General features: G+C 49.3%; 1 protein-coding gene across 2 annotated transcripts in view; it reads right to left on the bottom strand.

The window, feature by feature from the left end:
- Positions 1–20,668, bottom strand: part of gpatch1 (G patch domain containing 1) — a gene marked incomplete at its 3' end in the record, with an annotated part of 43,758 nt that overhangs the window by 883 nt on the left and 22,207 nt on the right. The window contains 12 exon segments of one of the 2 annotated variants that reach the window (XM_046335394.1): positions 2–114; positions 288–398; positions 3,133–3,391; positions 4,702–4,883; positions 7,735–7,841; positions 9,002–9,129; positions 10,184–10,368; positions 10,941–11,104; positions 14,619–14,808; positions 15,781–15,988; positions 16,623–16,702; positions 20,289–20,439. In XM_046335394.1, the coding sequence (XP_046191350.1) occupies positions 2–114; positions 288–398; positions 3,133–3,391; positions 4,702–4,883; positions 7,735–7,841; positions 9,002–9,129; positions 10,184–10,368; positions 10,941–11,104; positions 14,619–14,808; positions 15,781–15,988; positions 16,623–16,702; positions 20,289–20,439 (1,878 nt within the window). 2 annotated transcript variants of the gene reach the window in all.

Below are 20,668 nucleotides of genomic sequence, written 5' to 3'. Positions count from 1 at the left end.
CCTTCTTGTCCTTCTTGTGCTTGCCGTGTTTCTTGGCTTTGTGCTTCTCCTTACACTTCGTCTTGTGTTTGTCGTCGTTAGCAGAGGGAGTCAGGGACGGACGGCGCTCTGCTGCTGAAAAGACAAGCAGAGATGGTGAGACTCCAAATCATCTATATCAACGTCTCAAGATGAGCTGCAGGTTCGAACGGCTTTTTGTGAACAACAAGAACTGAATAGATGTTAAGGAATCATAACGTCCGTTTAACCGGGATTTGATTGGATCACGTTATTGGTAAGGGACTCACTCAATGTAGAGGAAGGAGGAGGCAGCCGAGGTCCAAACTCCTCCTCTTCCATTTCCTGGTCCCGAGGGGGAGGGGCAACAGCAGGACCACTGGGCACTTTGAACACAAAGTCTGAAAAATAAAAAAACTGAGTTAAAACCATCAGAGACCTCTCATCATTCTCCACTACCCAGAGAGTTAAAACCATCAGACATCTCCCATCATTCTCCACTACCCAGAGAGTTAAAACCATCAGACATCTCCCATCATTCTCCACTACCCAGAGAGTTAAAACCATCAGAGATATCCCATCATTCTCCACTACCCAGAGAGTTAAAACCATCAGACATCTCTCATCATTCTCCACTACCCAGAGAGTTAAAACCATCAGAGATATCCCATCATTCTCCACTACCCAGAGAGCATCAGAGATCTCCCATCATTCTCCACTACCCAGAGAGTTGAAACCATCAGAGATGTCCCATCATTCTCCACTACCCAGAGAGTTAAAACCATCAGAGATCTCCCATCATTCTCCACTACCCAGAGAGCATCAGAGATCTCCCATCATTCTCCACTACCCAGAAAGTTAAAACCATCAGAGACCTCCCATCATTCTCCACTACCCAGAGAGTTAAAACCATCAGAGGTCTCCCATCATTCTCCACTACCCAGAGAGCATCAGAGATCTCCCATCATTCTCCACTACCCAGAGAGTTAAAACCGTCAGACATCTCCCATCATTCTCCACTACCCAGAGAGTTAAAACCATCAGAGATGTCTCTCTGCTGCCTTGACAGGAACTAATGGGGATCCATAATAAACCCCAGGAAGAGTAGCTGCTGCCTTGGCAGGAACTAATGGGGAACCATAATAAACCCCAGGAAGAGAAGCTGCTGCCTTGGCAGGAACTAATGGGGATCCATAATAAACCCCAGGAAGAGTAGCTGCTGCCTTGGCAGGAACTAATGGGGATCCATAATAAACCCCAGGAAGAGTAGCTGCTGCCTTGACAGGAACTAATGGGGATCCATAATAAACCCCAGGAAGAGTAGCTGCTGCCTTGGCAGGAACTAATGGCGATCCATAATAAACCCAAGGAAGAGTAGCTGCTGCCTTGGCAGGAACTAATGGGGATCCATAATAAACCCCAGGAAGAGTAGCTGCTGCCTTGGCAGGAACTAATGGGGATCCATAATAAACCCCAGGAAGAGTAGCTGCTGCCTTGGCAGGAACTGTTTAATGGGTGATCCATAATAAACCCCAGGAAGAGTAGCTGCTGCCTTGGCAGGAACTAATGGGGATCCATAATAAACCCCAGGAAGAGTAGCTGCTGCCTTGGCAGGAACCAGTGTTTAATGGGTGCTGGCTGGGTGTATCCATAATAAACCCAAGGAAGAGTAGCTGCTGCCTTGGCAGGAACTAATGGGGATCCAGCTGAATAAACCCCAGGAAGAGTAGCTGCTGCCTTGGCAGGAACTAATGGGGATCCATAATAAACCCCATGGAGGACCAGTGTTTATACCTGGGTGTAGCTGACACAGGAGGACCAGTGTTTATACCTGGGTGTAGTCTGACACAGGAGGACCAGTGTTTATACCTGGGTGTAGCTGACACAGGAGGACCAGTGTTTATACCTGGGTGTAGCTGACACAGGAGGACCAGTGTTTATACCTGGGTGTAGTCCTGGGTGCTGGCTGGGTGTAGTCACAGGAGGACCAGTGTTCATACCTGGGTGCTGGCTGGGTGTAGTCAACACAGGAGGACCAGTGTTTATACCTGGGTGCTGGCTGGGTGTAGTCGACACAGGAGGACCAGTGTTTATACCTGGGTGCTGGCTGGATGTAGTCGACACAGGAGGACCAGTGTTTATACCTGGGTGCTGGCTGGGTGTAGTCGACACAGGAGGACCAGTGTTTATACCTGGGTGTAGTCGACACAGGAGGACCAGTGTTTATACCTGGGTGTAGCTGACACAGGAGGACCAGTGTTTATACCTGGGTGTAGCTGACACAGGAGGACCAGTGTTTATACCTGGGTGTAGCTGACACAGGAGGACCAGTGTTTATACCTGGGTGTAGCTGACACAGGAGGACCAGTGTTTATACCTGGGTGTAGCTGACACAGGAGGACCAGTGTTTATACCTGGGTGTAGCTGACACAGGAGGACCAGTGTTTATACCTGGGTGTAGCTGACACAGGAGGACCAGTGTTTATACCTGGGTGTAGCTGACACAGGAGGACCAGTGTTTATACCTGGGTGTAGCTGACACAGGAGGACCAGTGTTTATACCTGGGTGTAGCTGACACAGGAGGACCAGTGTTTATACCTGGGTGTAGCTGACACAGGAGGACCAGTGTTTATACCTGGGTGTAGCTGACACAGGAGGACCAGTGTTTATACCTGGGTGTAGCTGACACAGGAGGACCAGTGTTTATACCTGGGTGTAGCTGACACAGGAGGACCAGTGTTTATACCTGGGTGCTGGCTGGGTGTAGTCGACACAGGAGGACCAGTGTTTATACCTGGGTGTAGCTGACACAGGAGGACCAGTGTTTATACCTGGGTGCTGGCTGGGTGTAGTCGACACAGGAGGACCAGTGTTTATACCTGGGTGCTGGCTGGGTGTAGTCGACACAGGAGGACCAGTGTTTATACCTGGGTGTAGCTGACACAGGAGGACCAGTGTTTATACCTGGGTGCTGGCTGGGTGTAGTCGACACAGGAGGACCAGTGTTTATACCTGGGTGCTGGCTGGGTGTAGTCGACACAGGAGGACCAGTGTTTATACCTGGGTGTAGCTGACACAGGAGGACCAGTGTTTATACCTGGGTGTAGCTGACACAGGAGGACCAGTGTTTATACCTGGGTGCTGGCTGGGTGTAGCTGACACAGGAGGAGCAGGTTGGGTTGTGTTGACATTCAACTGGTTAGATATCTGAGGCCCAGTCCCAGCCTTGCTCCGAACACCTTCCTCTTTCTCCTCCTCCTCCTCACTCTCTCCTTCAGAAGAAGAGGAAGACTTCTCGTCTGATGAACTGGCGAAGATGGCCTTGAACAGATCCATAGACGGCCTGCTCTCCTCTTCCTCCTCCTCCTCCTCCTCTTTCTGCTCCGTGTCTGGCTGCTCAGTCAGAAACATCATCGATTAACAACATGTGATTTACAAAACATCTGAACCTCTTAAGTCGGTCAACCCTCGTAGGATTACAGTAGACTGTCAACCCTCTACGTTTTACAGTAGACAGTCGACCCTCGTAGGATTACAGTAGACCGTCGACCCTCGTAGGATTACAGTAGACCGTCGACCCTCGTAGGATTACAGTAGACTGTCGACCCTCTACGTTTTACAGTAGACCGTCGACCCTCGTAGGATTACAGTAGACCGTCGACCCTCGTAGGATTACAGTAGACCGTCGACCCTCGTAGGATTACAGTAGACCGTCGACCCTCGTAGGATTACAGTGAGACCGTCGACCCTCGTAGGATTACAGTAGACCGTCGACCCTCGTAGGATTACAGTAGACCGTCGACCCTCGTAGGATTACAGTAGACCGTCGACCCTCGTAGGATTACAGTAGACCGTCGACCCTCGTAGGATTACAGTAGACCGTCGACCCTCGTAGGATTACAGTAGACCGTCGACCCTCGTAGGATTAGGATTACAGTAGACCGTCGACCCTCGTAGGATTACAGGATTACAGACCGTCGACCCTCTCAGGATTACAGTAGACCGTCGACCCTCAGGATTACAGTAGACCGTCGACCCTCGTAGGATTACAGTAGACCGTCAACCCTCTCAGGATTACAGTAGACCGTCGACCCTCGTCAGGATTACAGTAGACCGTCAACCCTCTCAGGATTACAGTAGACCGTCAACCCCAGGATTACAGGATTACAGTAGACCGTCAAACCTCTCAGGATTACAGTAGACTGTCAAACCTCTCAGGATTACAGTAGACTGTCAAACCTCTCAGGATTACAGTAGACTGTCAAACCTCTCAGGATTACAGTAGACTGTCAAACCTCTCAGGATTACAGTAGACTGTCAAACCTCTCAGGATTACAGTAGACTGTCAAACCTCTCAGGATTACAGTAGACTGTCAAACCTCTCAGGATTACAGTAGACTGTCAAACCTCTCAGGATTACAGTAAACTGTCAAACCTCTCAGGATTACAGTAGACTGTCAAACCTCTCAGGATTACAGTAGACTGTCAAACCTCTCAGGATTACAGTAGACTGTCAAACCTCTCAGGATTACAGTAGACTGTCAAATCTCTCAAGATTACAGTAGACTGTCAAACCTCTCAGGATTACAGTAGACTGTCAACAGTAGACTACAGTAGGATCAGTGGTGTATGTAGTAGGATGGTACCAGTACCTCTACAGTAGGATCAGTGGTGTATGTAGTGTAGTAGGATGGTACCAGTACCTCTACAGTAGGATCCGTTGTAGGGCCATCAGTAGTAGAGGCTTCTGGTCCTGACCCAGAGGCTTCAATACGAGCCACACTGAGGAACTCACTGACCGGATCCTTCCCATTCTTTTCCTTGTCCCCAGCCTGGCCAGACACATCCCACCTGGACCTCTTCCCTGGCTCAGAGGGCTTCACACCTACACAGAGAGAGAGAGAGACATAGGGGCCAGGTTTACACAGAGAGGTAGGGGCCAGGTTTACACAGAGAGTGAGAGACATAGGTGCCAGGTTTACACAGAGACGTAGGGGCCAGGTTTACACAGAGAGAGAGACATAGGGGCCAGGTTTATACAGAGAGAGAGAGAGAGACGTAGGGGTCAGGTTTATACACAGAGAGAGAGAGACGTAGGGGCCAGGTTTACACAGAGAGAGAGAGAGAGAGAGAGAGACGTAGGGGCCAGGTTTACACAGAGAGATACAGAGAGACGTAAGGGCCAGGTTTACACAGAGAGATACAGAGAGACATAGGGGCCAGGTTTACACAGAGAGACATAGGGGCCAGGTTTACACAGAGAGAGAGACGTAGGGGACAGGTTTACACACAGAGAGAGACATAGGGGTCAGGTTTACACAGAGAGAGAGACATAGGGGCCAGGTTTATACAGAGAGAGAGAGACGTAGGGGCCAGGTTTACACAGAGAGATGTAGGGGCCAGGTTTACACAGAGAGAGAGAGACGTAGGGGCCAGGTTTACACAGAGAGAGAGAGACATAGGGGCCAGGTTTACACAGAGAGAGAGACATAGGGGCCAGGTTTATACAGAGAGAGAGAGAGACGTAGGGGCCAGGTTTACACAGAGAGAGAGACGTAGGGGCCAGGTTTACACAGAGAGATAGAGACGTAGGGGCCAGGTTTACACAGAGAGAGAGAGACGTAGGGGCCAGGTTTACACAGAGAGAGAGAGACGTAGGGGCCAGGTTTACACAAAGAGAGAGACGTAGGGGCCAGGTTTACACAGAGATGTAGGGGCCAGGTATACACAGAGAGAGAGAGACGTAGGGGGCCAGGTTTACACAGAGAAACGTAGGGGCCAGGTTTACACAGAAAGACGTAGGGGCCAGGTTTACACAGAGAGAGAGAGACGTAGGGCCAGGTTTACAGAGAGAGAGAGAGACGTAGGGCCAGGTTTACACAGAGAGAGAGAGAGGTAGGGCCAGGTTTACAGAGAGAGAGAGAGAGATGTAGGGCCAGGTTTACAGAGAGAGAGAGACGTAGGGCCAGGTTTACACAGAGAGAGAGAGACGTAGGGCCAGGTTTACAGAGAGAGAGAGAGAGACGTAGGGCCAGGTTTACAGAGAGAGAGAGAGAGAGAGAGACGTAGGGGCCAGGTTTACATAGAGAGACGTAAGGGGCCAGGTTTATACAGAGAGAGAGAGAGAGACATATAGGGGCCAGGTTTACACAGAGAGAGAGAGACGTAGGGGCCAGGTTTACACAGAGAGAGAGAGATGTAGGGGCCAGGTTTATACAGAGAGACGTAGGGGCCAGGTTTACAGAGAGAGAGAGAGAGACATATAGGGGCCAGGTTTACACGGAGAGAGAGAGACGTAGGGGCCAGGTTTACAGAGAGAGAGACACGTAGGGCCCAGGTTTACACAGAGAGAGAGACGTAGGGGCCAGGTTTACACAGAGAGACGTAGGGCCAGGATTACACAGAGAGACGTAGGGGCCAGGTTTACACAGAGAGACGTAGGGGCCAGGTTTACACAGAGAGAGAGAGAGACGTAGGGGCCAGGTTTACACAGAGAGGTAGGGGCCAGGTTTACACAGAGAGAGAGAGAGACGTAGGGGCCAGGTTTACACAGAGAGACGTAGGGGCCAGGTTTACACAGAGAAACGTAGGGGCCAGGTTTACACAGAGAGACGTAGGGGCCACCCGTGAGCCCAGACCTCGCAGCAGGCGTCATGGAAACCGACCCCCTTCTCCCACAGAGTATAAAACCACCCGTGACAAAATGGACATTAAAACAGACAATAAGGAGCTGTCGCTACATGTTGAGACGGATGGCAACACTACAAAACAACTTTGACCAGAGAACGTGGAGGTCATTCCCACGTTGAGACGGCTGAGAAATCTACAAACTAAAAGAACAATTATTCCCGGCTGCAGCTGTTTAAATACTTTAGCCTGGTAAACACAATCCGATCTAAGAACATTTCCCGAATGGTACTCTGAAGTATCCATTATAACAACCTACAACTCTGACAGACTTTGATCTCTGGTGGAGAAACCTGAGGCTTTCTGTCGACTGACTATCCAGTAGACAGACCGGCGACCACAGAGAGGACAACAAATGCATACACTCGTAAATATGCAAATTGTAATTTCTATTCGAACGGACGGTTGTTCATGTTCAAAGTAAAGGCATTTCTACAAGTGTAGTGTAGTGAGGTGTAGTGTAGTGTAGTGAGGTGTAGTGTAGTGAGGTGTAGTGTAGTGAAGTGTAGTGTAGTCAACTGTATGTACTTGAATCTACTCTGAGTTTTCCCGCTCTTGAGCGGTCACCACCCCTTTCCTTTGTCTACCAAGCCGTCATATCGGTTTGGTCCGCTAGGACTTTTTCTTTGTATCATTTAGTAACCCATGTATGACGTGTTGTGTGTGTATGTATATAATTAAGTTAGTTAGTAAATAAATAATTAAGTTGATTTGTATCTCTCTGATTCAGGGTTCATGCAGATAGGGGTTTGAGACGTTCAGTAATGAGACTAATGAGGTAATAATACATTAATAAGGGACTAATCGATAAGATGTGAAAACATCGGAAGAGTTATATTCGTGAAATAAATACTCTAAACATTTTCCCGTGGTGCCGACTTCCTAGTTAATTAAAGTCGCGTAATTAAATTACACAGAGAATAGATTTGATAATATACAGTCTTAACATTTAATGATAGTCAACACCCCGACACTCTGAAATTCTTCCCCGTAACACTTGACATAAAATGTGAAGTGTCTGGAATAAAGTGGAACTGATTGTTTGTTACCTTGTGGAGCGGGGGAAGCACTCGCTGTTGGACTCTCTGATACAGTCAGGAAGTTAAACACAGAGAACTTGTCTCTCTTCACTTTGGGCATTCCCACAAACCCTGACCTGGAAAGAAAACAATAGTTAGATCTGACAAACCCTGACCTGGACAGACAACAACAACTACAATAGTTATATCTGACAAACCCTGACCTGGACAGACAACAACTACAGTTATATCTGACAAACCCTGACCTGGATAGACAACAACAACAGTTATATCTGACAAACCCTGACCTGGATAGACAACAACAACAGTTATATCTGACAAACCCTGACCTGGATAGACAACAACAACAGTTATATCTGACAAACCCTGACCTGGATAGACAACAACAACAGTTATATCTGACAAACCCTGACCTGGATAGACAACAACAACAGTTATATCTGACAAACCCTGACCTGGATAGACAACAACAACAGTTATATCTGACAAACCCTGACCTGGATAGACAACAACTACAGTTATATCTGACAAACCCTGACCTGGATAGACAACTACAGTTATATCTGACAAACCCTGACCTGGATAGACAACAACAACAACAACAGTTATATCTGACAAACCCTGACCTGGATAGACAACAACAACAGTTATATCTGACAAACCCTGACCTGGATAGACAACTACAGTGATATCTGACAAACCCTGACCTGGATAGACAACAACAACAGTTATATCTGACAAACGCTGACCTGGATAGACAACAACAACAGTTATATCTGACAAACCCTGACCTGGATAGACAACAACTACAGTTATATCTGACAAACCCTGACCTGGATAGACAACAACTACAGTTATATCTGACAAACCCTGACCTGGATAGACAACAACAACAGTTATATCTGACAAACCCTGACCTGGACAGACAACAACAACAGTTATATCTGACAAACCCTGACCTGGATAGACAACAACTACAGTTATATCTGACAAACCCTGACCTGGATAGACAACAACTACAGTTATATCTGACAAACCCTGACCTGGATAGACAACAACAACAGTTATATCTGACAAACCCTGACCTGGATAGACAACAACAACAGTTAGAGCCCAATGCAACGACACCATTAATTCCGTGGTGGTCAAGTGTGTGTGTGTGTGTGTGTGTGTGTGTGTGTGTGTGTGTGTGTGTGTGTGTGTGTGTGTGTGTGTGTGTGTGTGTGTGTGTGTGTGTGTGTGTGTGTGTGTGTGTGTGTGTGTGTGTGTGTCGTACCCAGGATAGGGGTCAGGTATGTTGAACCTCTTGCAGAGCAGATTGTCAGGGTGCCATTCAAACGTGTCTCTGGTCAGTTTTCCAAACATCTTCATCTTCACGGCTGCCTGCTTGTCATCCACATCATTCTGAAGACAAACAAGCAGAACAGAGGATCAACCCACTGAGCCTCACACCCAATCCTGGATGCCCAGCCTGTAACCCAATCCTGGATGCTCAGCCTGTAACCCAATCCTGGATGCCCAGCCTGTAACCCAATCCTGGATGCTCAGCCTGTAACCCAATCCTGGATGCTCAGCCTGTAACCCAATCCTGGATGCTCAGCCTGTAACCCAATCCTGGATGCTCAGCCTGTAACCCAATCCTGGATGCCCAGCCTGTAACCCAATCCTGGATGCCCAGCCTGTAACCCAATCCTGGATGCCCAGCCTGTAACCAGGATGCTCAGCCTGTAACCAGGATGCCCAGCCTGTAACCCAATCCTGGATGCCCAGCCTGTAACCAGGATGCCCAGCCTGTAACCAGGATGCCCAGCCTGTAACCCAATCCTGGATGCTCAGCCTGTAACCCAATCCTGGATGCCCAGCCTGTAACCAGGATGCCCAACCTGTAACCCAATCCTGGATGCCCAGCCTGTAACCCAATCCTGAAAGCCCAGCCTGTAACCAGGATGCCCAGCCTGTAACCAGGATGCCCAGCCTGTAACCCAATCCTGGATGCCCAGCCTGTATTGATTACCCACAATCCTTCAACATTATGGTGAAGCTGTGGAGAGCTGCCTACCTCCAGATCTCCCCTCAGTATTAATTACCCACAATCCTTCAACATGATGGTGAAGCTGAGGAGAGCTGCCTACCTCAGTATTAATTACCCACAATCCTTCAACATGATGGTGAAGCTGAGGAGAGCTGCCTACCTCCAGATCTCCCCTCAGTATTGATTACCCACAATCCTTCAACATGATGGTGAAGCTGAGGAGAGCTGCCTACCTCAGTATTGATTACCCACAATCCTTCAACATGATGGTGAAGCTGAGGAGAGCTGCCTACCTCAGTATTAATTACCCACAATCCTTCAACATGATGGTGAAGCTGAGGAGAGCTGCCTACCTCCAGATCTCCCCTCAGTATTGATTACCCACAATCCTTCAACATGATGATGAAGCTGTGGAGAGCTGCCTACCTCCAGATCTCGTGTCACCTCCACAGTGTCTGCCTCCACACTGTCATCCTGTTTCCCTCTGGTGAAGCGACAAGACAGAGAGGAGCTGCTGGGCTTGTAGAGGAGAGCAGCACGGACAAACTCGTCCCTCTCTCTCCCTCTCTCCCACTCTGTCATGGTGGGGTCCAAGCTCAACTCCAGGGCATCTGGACAGAGTTGAGGAGACGGTTTAGATGTGAGGATGAAACCATCATGGGAATCTTAGTGGATAATGAACGTTGGGAGAGGAATGTCCTACCAGCAGAACATGGGCTGATTCTTGCAGAACGTCTTAAAGAGGCTCTCAATGTGTCTGTGGTCACCGCGAGAAGTGTTTTTATTGTCTTAATAGACCACGATAACATTACAATACCAGATTGTCATTGTCAAGCCCTTTGGTCTTTGTTAAAATGGCAGCCAAACCAGTTCTCTGTACCTCTGTCTCTGCCTGTTTGAGACGGTCTGTTTTCTAAGAGCCTGTCCATTGCATAGAATAAAAGTCCCTTGAATGGGTTTGACACCATGCAGCCTCCGTACCTCGGTCTCTGCCTGTTTGAGACGGTCTGTTTTCTAAGAGCCTGTCCATTTCATAGAATAAAAGTCCCTTGAATCAGTTTGACCCCATGCAGCCTCCGTACCTCGTTCTCTGCCTGTTTGAGACGGTCTGTTTTCTAAGAGCCTGTCCATTGCATAGAATAAACGTCCCTTGAATCAGTTTGACCCCATGCAGCCTCCGTACCTCGGTCTCCTTGTTTGAGCTGGTCTATGTAGAGGTCGTATCGGGCCTGTTTATGAGGGGTCCTCTCAAAGGGTTTGAAGGTCTGTCCTGTCTGGGCCTGCGCCGTAGGGCCGCTCCACACACTCAGAGCCTCCTGCTGCTGCTGCTCTGCGTGGGGGGCGAACCTGGATGGATTCAACAGAGACTCGGTGATCTGACGTTACCAAGGAGCAGCAGCATATTGTAGATGAGAGCCATGCAAGACGTATCAGTGCATTGTGTTGGTCGTACCTGTGGTATACGGTCTGATATACCACAGCTGACAGCCAATCAGCATTCAGGGCTCGAACCACCCAGTTTATAATACAAGACACTAGACTACAATACAAGACACTGGACTACAATACAAGACACTGGACAACAATACAAGACACTGGACAACAATACAAGACACTGGACAACAAGACACTGGACTACAACACAAGACACTACAATACAAGACACTGGACTACAATACAAGACACTGGACTACAACACAAGACACTGGACTACAATACAAGACACTGGACTACAACACAAGACACTAGACTACAACACAAGACACTGGACTACAACACAAGACACTAGACTACAACACAAGACACTGGACTACAACACAAGACACTGGACTACAACACAAGACACTGGACTACAATACAAGACACTAGACTACAATACAAGACACTGGACTACAACACAAGACACTAGACTACAATACAAGACACTAGACTACAATACAAGACACTGGACTACAATACAAGACACTAGACTACAATACAAGACACTGGACTACAATACAAGACACTGGACTACAACACAAGACACTAGACTACAACACAAGACACTGGACTACAACACAAGACACTGGACTACAACACAAGACACTGGACTACAATACAAGACACTAGACTACAATACAAGACACTGGACTACAACACAAGACACTAGACTACAATACAAGACACTAGACTACAATACAAGACACTGGACTACAACACAAGACACTAGACTACAATACAAGACACTGGACAACAAGACACTGGACTACAACACAAGACACTGGACTACAATAAAAGACACTGGACAACAAGACACTGGACTACAATACAAGACACTGGACAACAAGACACTGGACTACAACACAAGACACTGGACTACAATAAAAGACACTGGACAACAAGACACTGGACTACAATACAAGACACTGGACTATAACACAAGACTACAATACAAGACACTAGACTACAATACAAGACACTAGACTACAACACAAGACACTAGACTACAATACAAGACACTGGACTACAACACAAGACACTAGACTATAATACAAGACACTGGACTACAACACAAGACATTAGACTACAATACAAGACACTGGACTACAATACAAGACACTGGACTACAATACAAGACAAGGCACTGGACTACAATACAAGACACTACAATACAAGACACTGGACTACAACACAAGACACTGGACTACAACACAAGACACTGGACTACAATACAAGACACTGGACTACAATGCAAGACACTGGACTACAATGCAAGACACTGGACTACAATGCAAGACACTGGACTACAACGCAAGACACTGGACAACAAGACACTGGACTACAATACAAGACACTGGACTACAACACAAGACACTGGACAACAAGACACTGGACTACAATACAAGACACTGGACTACAACACAAGACACTGGACTACAACACAAGACACAGGACAACAAGACACTGGACTACAAAACAAGACACTGGACTACAACACAAGACACTGGACTACAACACAAGACACTGGACTACAACACAAGACACTGGACTACAACACAAGACACTGGACTACAACACAAGACACTGGACTACAACACAAGACACTGGACTACAATACAAGACACTGGACTACAACACAAGACACTGGACTACAATACAAGACACTGGACTACAACACAAGAAACTGGACTACAATACACTGGCCTACAAAACACTGGACTACAATACAATACAAGACACTGGACTATAACACAAGACTACAATACAAGACACTAGACTACAACACAAGACACTAGACTACAATACAAGACACTGGACTACAACACAAGACACTGGACTACAATACAAGACACTGGACTACAACACAAGACACTGGACTACAACACAAGACACTGGACTACAACACAAGACACTGGACTACAATACAAGACACTGGACTACAATACAAGACACTGGACTACAATACAAGACACTGGACTACAATACAAGACACTGGACTACAATACAAGACACTACAATACAAGACAAGACACTGGACTACAATACAAGACACTACACTACAATACAAGACACTGGACTACAACACAAGACACTGGACTACAATACAAGACACTGGACTACAATGCAAGACACTGGACTACAACACAAGACACTGGACAACAAGACACTGGACTACAATACAAGACACTGGACTACAACACAAGACACTGGACTACAACACAAGACACTGGACAACAAGACACTGGACTACAATACAAGACACTGGACTACAACACAAGACACAGGACAACAAGACACTGGACTACAACACAAGACACTGGACTACAACACAAGACACTGGACTACAACACAAGACACTGGACTACAACACAAGACACTGGACTACAATACAAGACACTGGACTACAATACAAGACACTGGACTACAATACAAGACAAGACACTACAATACAAGACAAGACACTGGACTACAATACAAGACACTAAACTACAATACAAGACACTGGACTACAACACAAGACACTGGACTACAATACAAGACACTGGACTACAATGCAAGACACTGGACTACAACGCAAGACACTGGACAACAAGACACTGGACTACAATACAAGACACTGGACTACAACACAAGACACTGGACAACAAGACACTGGACTACAATACAAGACACTGGACTACAACACAAGACACTGGACTACAACACAAGACACTGGACTACAACACAAGACACAGGACAACAAGACACTGGACTACAACACAAGACACTGGACTACAACACAAGACACTGGACTACAACACAAGACACTGGACTACAACACAAGACACTGGACTACAACACAAGACACTAGACTACAACACAAGACACTAGACTACAACACAAGACACTAGACTACAATACAAGACACTGGACTACAATACAAGACACTACAATACAAGACACTGGACTACAATACAAGACACTGGACTACAATACAAGACACTGGACTACAACACAAGACACTAGACTACAATACAAGACACTAGACTACAATACAAGACACTAGACTACAATACAAGACACTAGACTACAAGACAAGACACTGGACTACAATACAAGACACTGGACTACAATACAAGACACTGGACTACAATACAAGACACTGGACTACAACACAAGACACTAGACTACAACACAAGACACTGGACTACAATACAAGACACTGGACTACAATACAAGACAAGACACTGGACTACAATACAAGACACTACAATACAAGACACTACAATACAAGACACTACAATACAAGACACTGGACTACAAGACACTGGACTACAATACAAGACACTAGACTTATCCCAGGATGGTTCAGACACGGTCAGACAGACAGATATAGGTGTACCTGCTAGACAGGGCCTTCTGGGCGGAGGCTCTGGCTGCTGCAGCCGCTACCCCTGCAGCCACAACGGCTGCTCTGGCCTCCCCAGGGGTAGGCTGTCTGGGGCCTGAGCTGGTGTCTGAGGAGGGCCTCCGTAGGCCGGAGAGTCTCTCTCTGTCCTCAACCTTCAGCAGGTCAAACACAGAGCTGGGGCCTGGAGGGAGGAGGACAGGGGAGGGGACAAGGAGACAGGGCAGGGAGGAGGACAGGGCAGGGAGGAGGACAGGGCAGGGAGGAGGACAGGGGAGGGGACAAGGAGACAGGGCAGGGAGGAGACCGGGCAGGGGGGAGACCGGGCAGGGGGAGACCGGGCAGGGGGGAGACGGGGCAGGGAGGAGGACAGGGCAGGGAGGAGACGGGGCAGGGAGGAGGACAGGGCAGGGAGGAGGACAGGGGAGGGGACAAGGAGACAGGGCAGGGAGGAGACCGGGCAGGGGGGAGACGGGGCAGGGAGGACAGGGCAGGGAGGAGACGGGGCAGGGAGGAGACGGGGCAAGGAGGAGACAAGGCAGGGAGGAGACAGGGCAGGGAGGAGACAGGGCAGGGAGGAGACAGGGCAGGGAGGAGACAGGGCAGGGAGGAGACAGGGCAGGGAGGAGACAGGGCAGGGAGGAAGACAGGGCAGGGATGAAGACAGGGCAGGGAGGAAGACAGGGCAGGGAGGAGGACAGGGCAGGGAGGAGGACAGGGCAGGGAGGAGGACAGGGCAGGGAGGAGACAGGGGAGGGAGGAGACAGGGCAGAGAGGAGACAGGGCAGAGAGGAGACAGGGCAGAGAGGAGACAGGGCAGAGAGGAGACACGGCAGAGAGGAGACAGGGCAGAGAGAAGACAGGGCAGAGAGGAGACAGGGCAGAGAGGAGACAGGGCAGAGAGGAGACAGGGCAGAGAGGAGACAGGGCAGGGAGGAGACCGGGCAGGGAGGAGACAGGGCAAGGAGGAGACAAGGCAGGGAGGAGACAGGGCAGGGAGGAGACCGGGGTGAGTAGTCAGGACTATCTATAATAAAAGCAGAACAGAGTGCAGATGGACATAGCACCACAGTTGATAAAGAGGAGACGACCACGAGGATTAAAACATTATTGTTGTGTCTACAGGTTTCAGAAGAATAGAGAGAACAGTCTGCACCTTGCAGTGTAGCCTCCCCCAGCAGCTCCCTCCTCTGGGCAGAGTCCAGCTGGTGACGACCCCCCTTAGAGGGCTCTTCCTGGGCCATGTGGCCTCGAGACGTCTTCAGGGCCTGGGCTACCATGGGGCTGACGCTGGATAGGTCCACCACTGGACGGAAGTAGTGGACCGGCCTGAAGTCTCTGGGCAGGTTGGGAGGAGGGAAGATCTGAGGAGAGAGGGTAGAGAGAGAGAGAGAGAGAGAGAGAGAGAGAGAGAGAGAGAGAGAGAGAGAGAGAGAGAGAGGTAGACAGAGAGAGAGAGAGGTAGACAGAGAGAGAGAGAGAGAGAGAGAGAGAGAGAGAGAGAGGAGAGAGAGGAGAGAGAGGAGAGAGAGAGAGAGAGAGAGGTGGAGAGAGAGAGGTGGAGAGAGAGAGAGAGAGGTGGAGAGAGAGAGAGAGGTGGAGAGAGAGAGAGAGAGAGAGAGAGAGAGAGAGAGAGAGAGAGAGAGGGAGAGAGGGGAGAGAGAGAGAGAGAGAGAGAGAGAGAGAGAGAGAGAGAGAGAGAGAGAGAGAGAGAGAGAGAGAGAGAGGAGGTGGAGAGAGAGAGAGAGAGTGAGAGAGAGAGAGAGAGAGAGAGAGAGAGAGAGAGAGAGAGAGTGAGAGAGAGAGAGAGAGAGAGAGAGAGAGAGGAGTGAGTGAGAGAGAGGTTGAGAGAGAGGTAGACAGAGCGAGAGAGAGAGGTGGAGAGAAAGAGAGGAGAGAAAGAGAGGAGAGAAAGAGGCCAGGGATTCATGGAGGTGATATAATTCGGAGGTAATTGAAGAGAGATTCATTTAGAAACTAGGTTAAGAGAGCACCTACTGTTTTGGTCTCCAGCTTATCGGAGGCCAGGGTGAATCCTTCTAGGATTTTACCCAGATAAGCAGCGTCTTTACTGTGGTCTGAAGACGAAGAGAAGACAGCATTAGAGAACAAAATGATGTGATCCTCATTGATGTGATCTACATGATGTTCATGGACAGGACTATGACACTGAACGAAGAGGCACAGAGAGAGACAGAGAGAGTCCCTCACACATAAACACTAAACAAGTGTATGAACCATAACTTTCCATAGTGCAGGACAAACACAACTGGTAGGGCCTGTTCCCCAGGGATTCAGGACAAACACAACTGGTAGGGCCTGTTCCACAGAGATTCAGGACAACTGGTAAGGCCTGTTCCCCAGGGATTCAGGACAACTGGTAGGGCCTGTTCCCCTGGGATTCAGGACAACTGGTAGGGCCTGTTCCCCTGGGATTCAGGACAAACACAACTGGTAGGGCCTGTTCCCCAGGGATTCAGGACAACTGGTAGGGCCTGTTCCCCTGGGATTCAGGACAACTGGTAGGGCCTGTTCCCCTGGGATTCAGGACAAACACAACTGGTAGGGCCTGTTCCCCAGGGATTCAGGACAAACACAACTGGTAGGGCCTGTTCCCCAGGGATTCAGGACAAACACAACTGATAGGGCCTGTTCCCCAGAGATTCAGGACAAACACAACTGGTAGGGCCTGTTCCCCAGAGATTCAGGACAAACACAACTGGTAGGGCCTGTTCCCCAGAGATTCAGGACAACTGGTAGGGCCTGTTCCCCAGGGATTCAGGACAAACACAACTGGTAGGGCCTGTTCCCCAGGGATTCGGGACAACTGGTAGGGCCTGTTCCCCAGGGATTCAGGACAACTGGTAGGGCCTGTTCCCCAGGGATTCAGGACAACTGGTAGGGCCTGTTCCCCAGAGATTCAGGACAAACACAACTGGTAGGGCCTGTTCCCCAGGGATTCAGGACAACTGGTAGGGCCTGTTCCCCAGAGATTCAGGACAAACACAACTGGTAAGGCCTGTTCCCCTGGGATTCAGGACAACTGGTAGGGCCTGTTCCCAGGGATTCAGGACAACTGGTAGGGCCTGTTCCCCAGAGATTCAGGACAACTGGTAGGGCCTGTTCCCCAGGGGATTCAGGACAAACACAACTGGTAGGGCCTGTTCCCCAGAGATTCAGGACAAACACAACTGGTAGGGCCTGTTCCCCAGAGATTCAGGACAACTGGTAGGGCCTGTTCCCCTGGGATTCAGGACAAACACAACTGGTAGGGCCTGTTCCCCAGAGATTCAGGACAACTGGTAGGGCCTGTTCCCCTGGGATTCAGGACAAACACAACTGGTAGGGCCTGTACCCCAGAGATTCAGGACAACTGGTAGGGCCTGTTCCCCTGGGATTCAGGACAACTGGTAGGGCCTGTTCCCCAGGGATTCAGGACAACTGGTAGGGCCTGTTCCCTAGGGATTCAGGACAACTGGTAGGGCCTGTTCCCCAGAGATTCAGGACAACTGGTAGGGCCTGTTCCTCAGAGATTTAGGACAAACACAACTGGTAGGGCCTGTTCCCCAGGGATTCAGGACAAACACAACTGGTAGGGCCTGTTCCCCAGGGATTCAGTACAACTGGTAGGGCCTGTTCCCCAGGGATTCAGGACAACTGGTAGGGCCTGTTCCCCAGAGATTCAGGGCAACTGGTAGGGCCTGTTCCCCAGAGATTCAGGACAACTAATCAAACTTCCGGGTTGGAGCGAGTGGTCGCATCGGCACTTCGCTCCCGCAGGTAGTATAACTTTTTCATTACATTTCATTACATTTCATTATATTTCATTATAGCACAACGGTTTGATTTGTCTAATCTTAGCAATTTCTTCTCAGCTAGCTACATAGCCGTCTTTGTATCAAAGATAATTGCGTAATTATCGTATTTCGCCGTCCTAACGTAGTCTTCACTAGCCAGCTAGCTAACGTCCACTGATTAGCTGCACTGGAGAAACTATTACACTCAACTGAACGACTTGATTAGTGTAGTGTTAGCTAGCTACATAGCTGTCTTTGCTGTCTTCATATCTTCGTATCCAAGATAATTGTGTAGTTTAGGTTTAGAGTGTGTAGTCTTAGAGTGATTATCTTAATTTACCGAGGTTAGCTAGCCAGCTATTTGTCGTCCTTAACGTAGGAGACTCTGCTAGCTACTAGATGCTGTTCTTCCACTAACCTCATTGCAACTCCCTTCCAAGTCTCCAACCACTACCTTGTATCCTTTTCCCTCTCGCTCTCATCCAACACCTCCCACACTGCCCCTACTCGGATGGTATCGCGCCGTCCCAACCTTCGCTCTCTCTCCCCCGCTACTCTCTCCTCTTCCATCCTATCATCTCTTCCCTCTGCTCAAACCTTCTCCAACCTATCTCCTGATTCTGCCTCCTCAACCCTCCTCTCCTCCCTCTCTGCATCCTTTGACTCTCTATGTCCCCTATCCTCCAGGCCGGCTCGGTCCTCCCCTCCCGCTCCGTGGCTCGATGACTCATTGCGAGCTCACAGAACAGGGCTCCGGGCAGCCGAGCGGAAATGGAGGAAAACTCGCCTCCCTGCCTACCTGGCATCCTTTCACTCCCTCCTCTCTACATTTTCCTCCTCTGTCTCTGCTGCTAAAGCCACTTTCTACCACGCTAAATTCCAAGCATCTGCCTCTAACCCTAGGAAGCTCTTTGCCACCTTCTCCTCCCTCCTGAATCCTCCTCCTCCCCCCCCTCCTCCCTCTCTGCAGATGACTTCGTCAACCATTTTGAAAAGAAGGTTGACGACATCCGATCCTCGTTTGCTAAGTCAAACGACACCGCTGGTTCTGCTCACACTGCCCTACCCTGTGCTCTGACCTCTTTCTCCCTCTCTCTCCAGATGAAATCTATGCGTCTTGTGACGGCCGGCCGCCCAACAACCTGCCCGCTTGACCCTATCCCCTCCTCTCTTCTCCAGACCATTTCCGGAGACCTTCTCCCTTACCTCACCTCGCTCATCAACTCATCCCTGACCGCTGGCTACGTCCCTTCCGTCTTCAAGAGAGCGAGAGTTGCACCCCTTCTGAAAAAACCTAACTCGATCCCTCCGATGTCAACAATTACAGACCAGTATCCCTTCTTTCTTTTCTCTCCAAAACTCTTGAACGTGCCGTCCTTGGCCAGCTCTCCCGCTATCTCTCTCTGAATGACCTTCTTGATCCAAATCAGTCAGGTTTCAAGACTAGTCATTCAACTGAGACTGCTCTCCTCTGTATCACGGAGGCGCTCCGCACTGCTAAAGCTAACTCTCTCTCCTCTGCTCTCATCCACCTTCTAGATCTATCGGCTGCCTTCGATACTGTGAACCATCAGATCCTCCTCTCCACCCTCTCCGAGTTGGGCATCTCCGGCGCGGCCCACGCTTGGATTGCGTCCTACCTGACAGGTCGCTCCTACCAGGTGGCATGGCGAGAATCTGTCTCCTCACCACGCGCTCTCACCACTGGTGTCCCCCAGGGCTCTGTTCTAGGCCCTCTCCTATTCTCGCTTATACACCAAGTCACTTGGCTCTGTCATTCTATATTTTTAGTTCAGGACTAGGCTTAATCTGTGTCTGGGAAACTGTCCCAGAGTCTTCCATCTCCTGTCATCTCAGTGGACCTCACCTTTCTTCTTCCTGTTGTACTGCTGGGGGGCGGTCCATCCGTACAGTCCGTCGCCAGGCTCCTCCCCTCCCAGCACCGTGTCGTAGTTAGACATGATGTCTCTGTGGTAGATGTCCTCGTCATCGTCCTCCATCGCACCCACACCGAACCCCTGGAGGGGGGGGGGGTCAAAAGGTCAAGGGTCAAGCAGAGGCTAAGTATCCCAGAGCACCTGACAAGTAACAACCAAACAACAACTGACACAACAGTCAGACAGTGTTTTCTCTACTATTAGAGCTGACACAACAGTCAGACAGTGTTTACCCTACTATTAGAGCTGACACAACAGTCAGACAGTGTTTTCTCTACTATTAGAGCTGACACAACAGTCAGACAGTGTT

This window comes from Oncorhynchus gorbuscha, unplaced genomic scaffold (genome assembly GCF_021184085.1).
Source record: "Oncorhynchus gorbuscha isolate QuinsamMale2020 ecotype Even-year unplaced genomic scaffold, OgorEven_v1.0 Un_scaffold_739, whole genome shotgun sequence".
NCBI lineage: Eukaryota > Metazoa > Chordata > Actinopteri > Salmoniformes > Salmonidae > Oncorhynchus > Oncorhynchus gorbuscha.
This window is presented reverse-complemented; position numbering and strand designations above follow the sequence as displayed.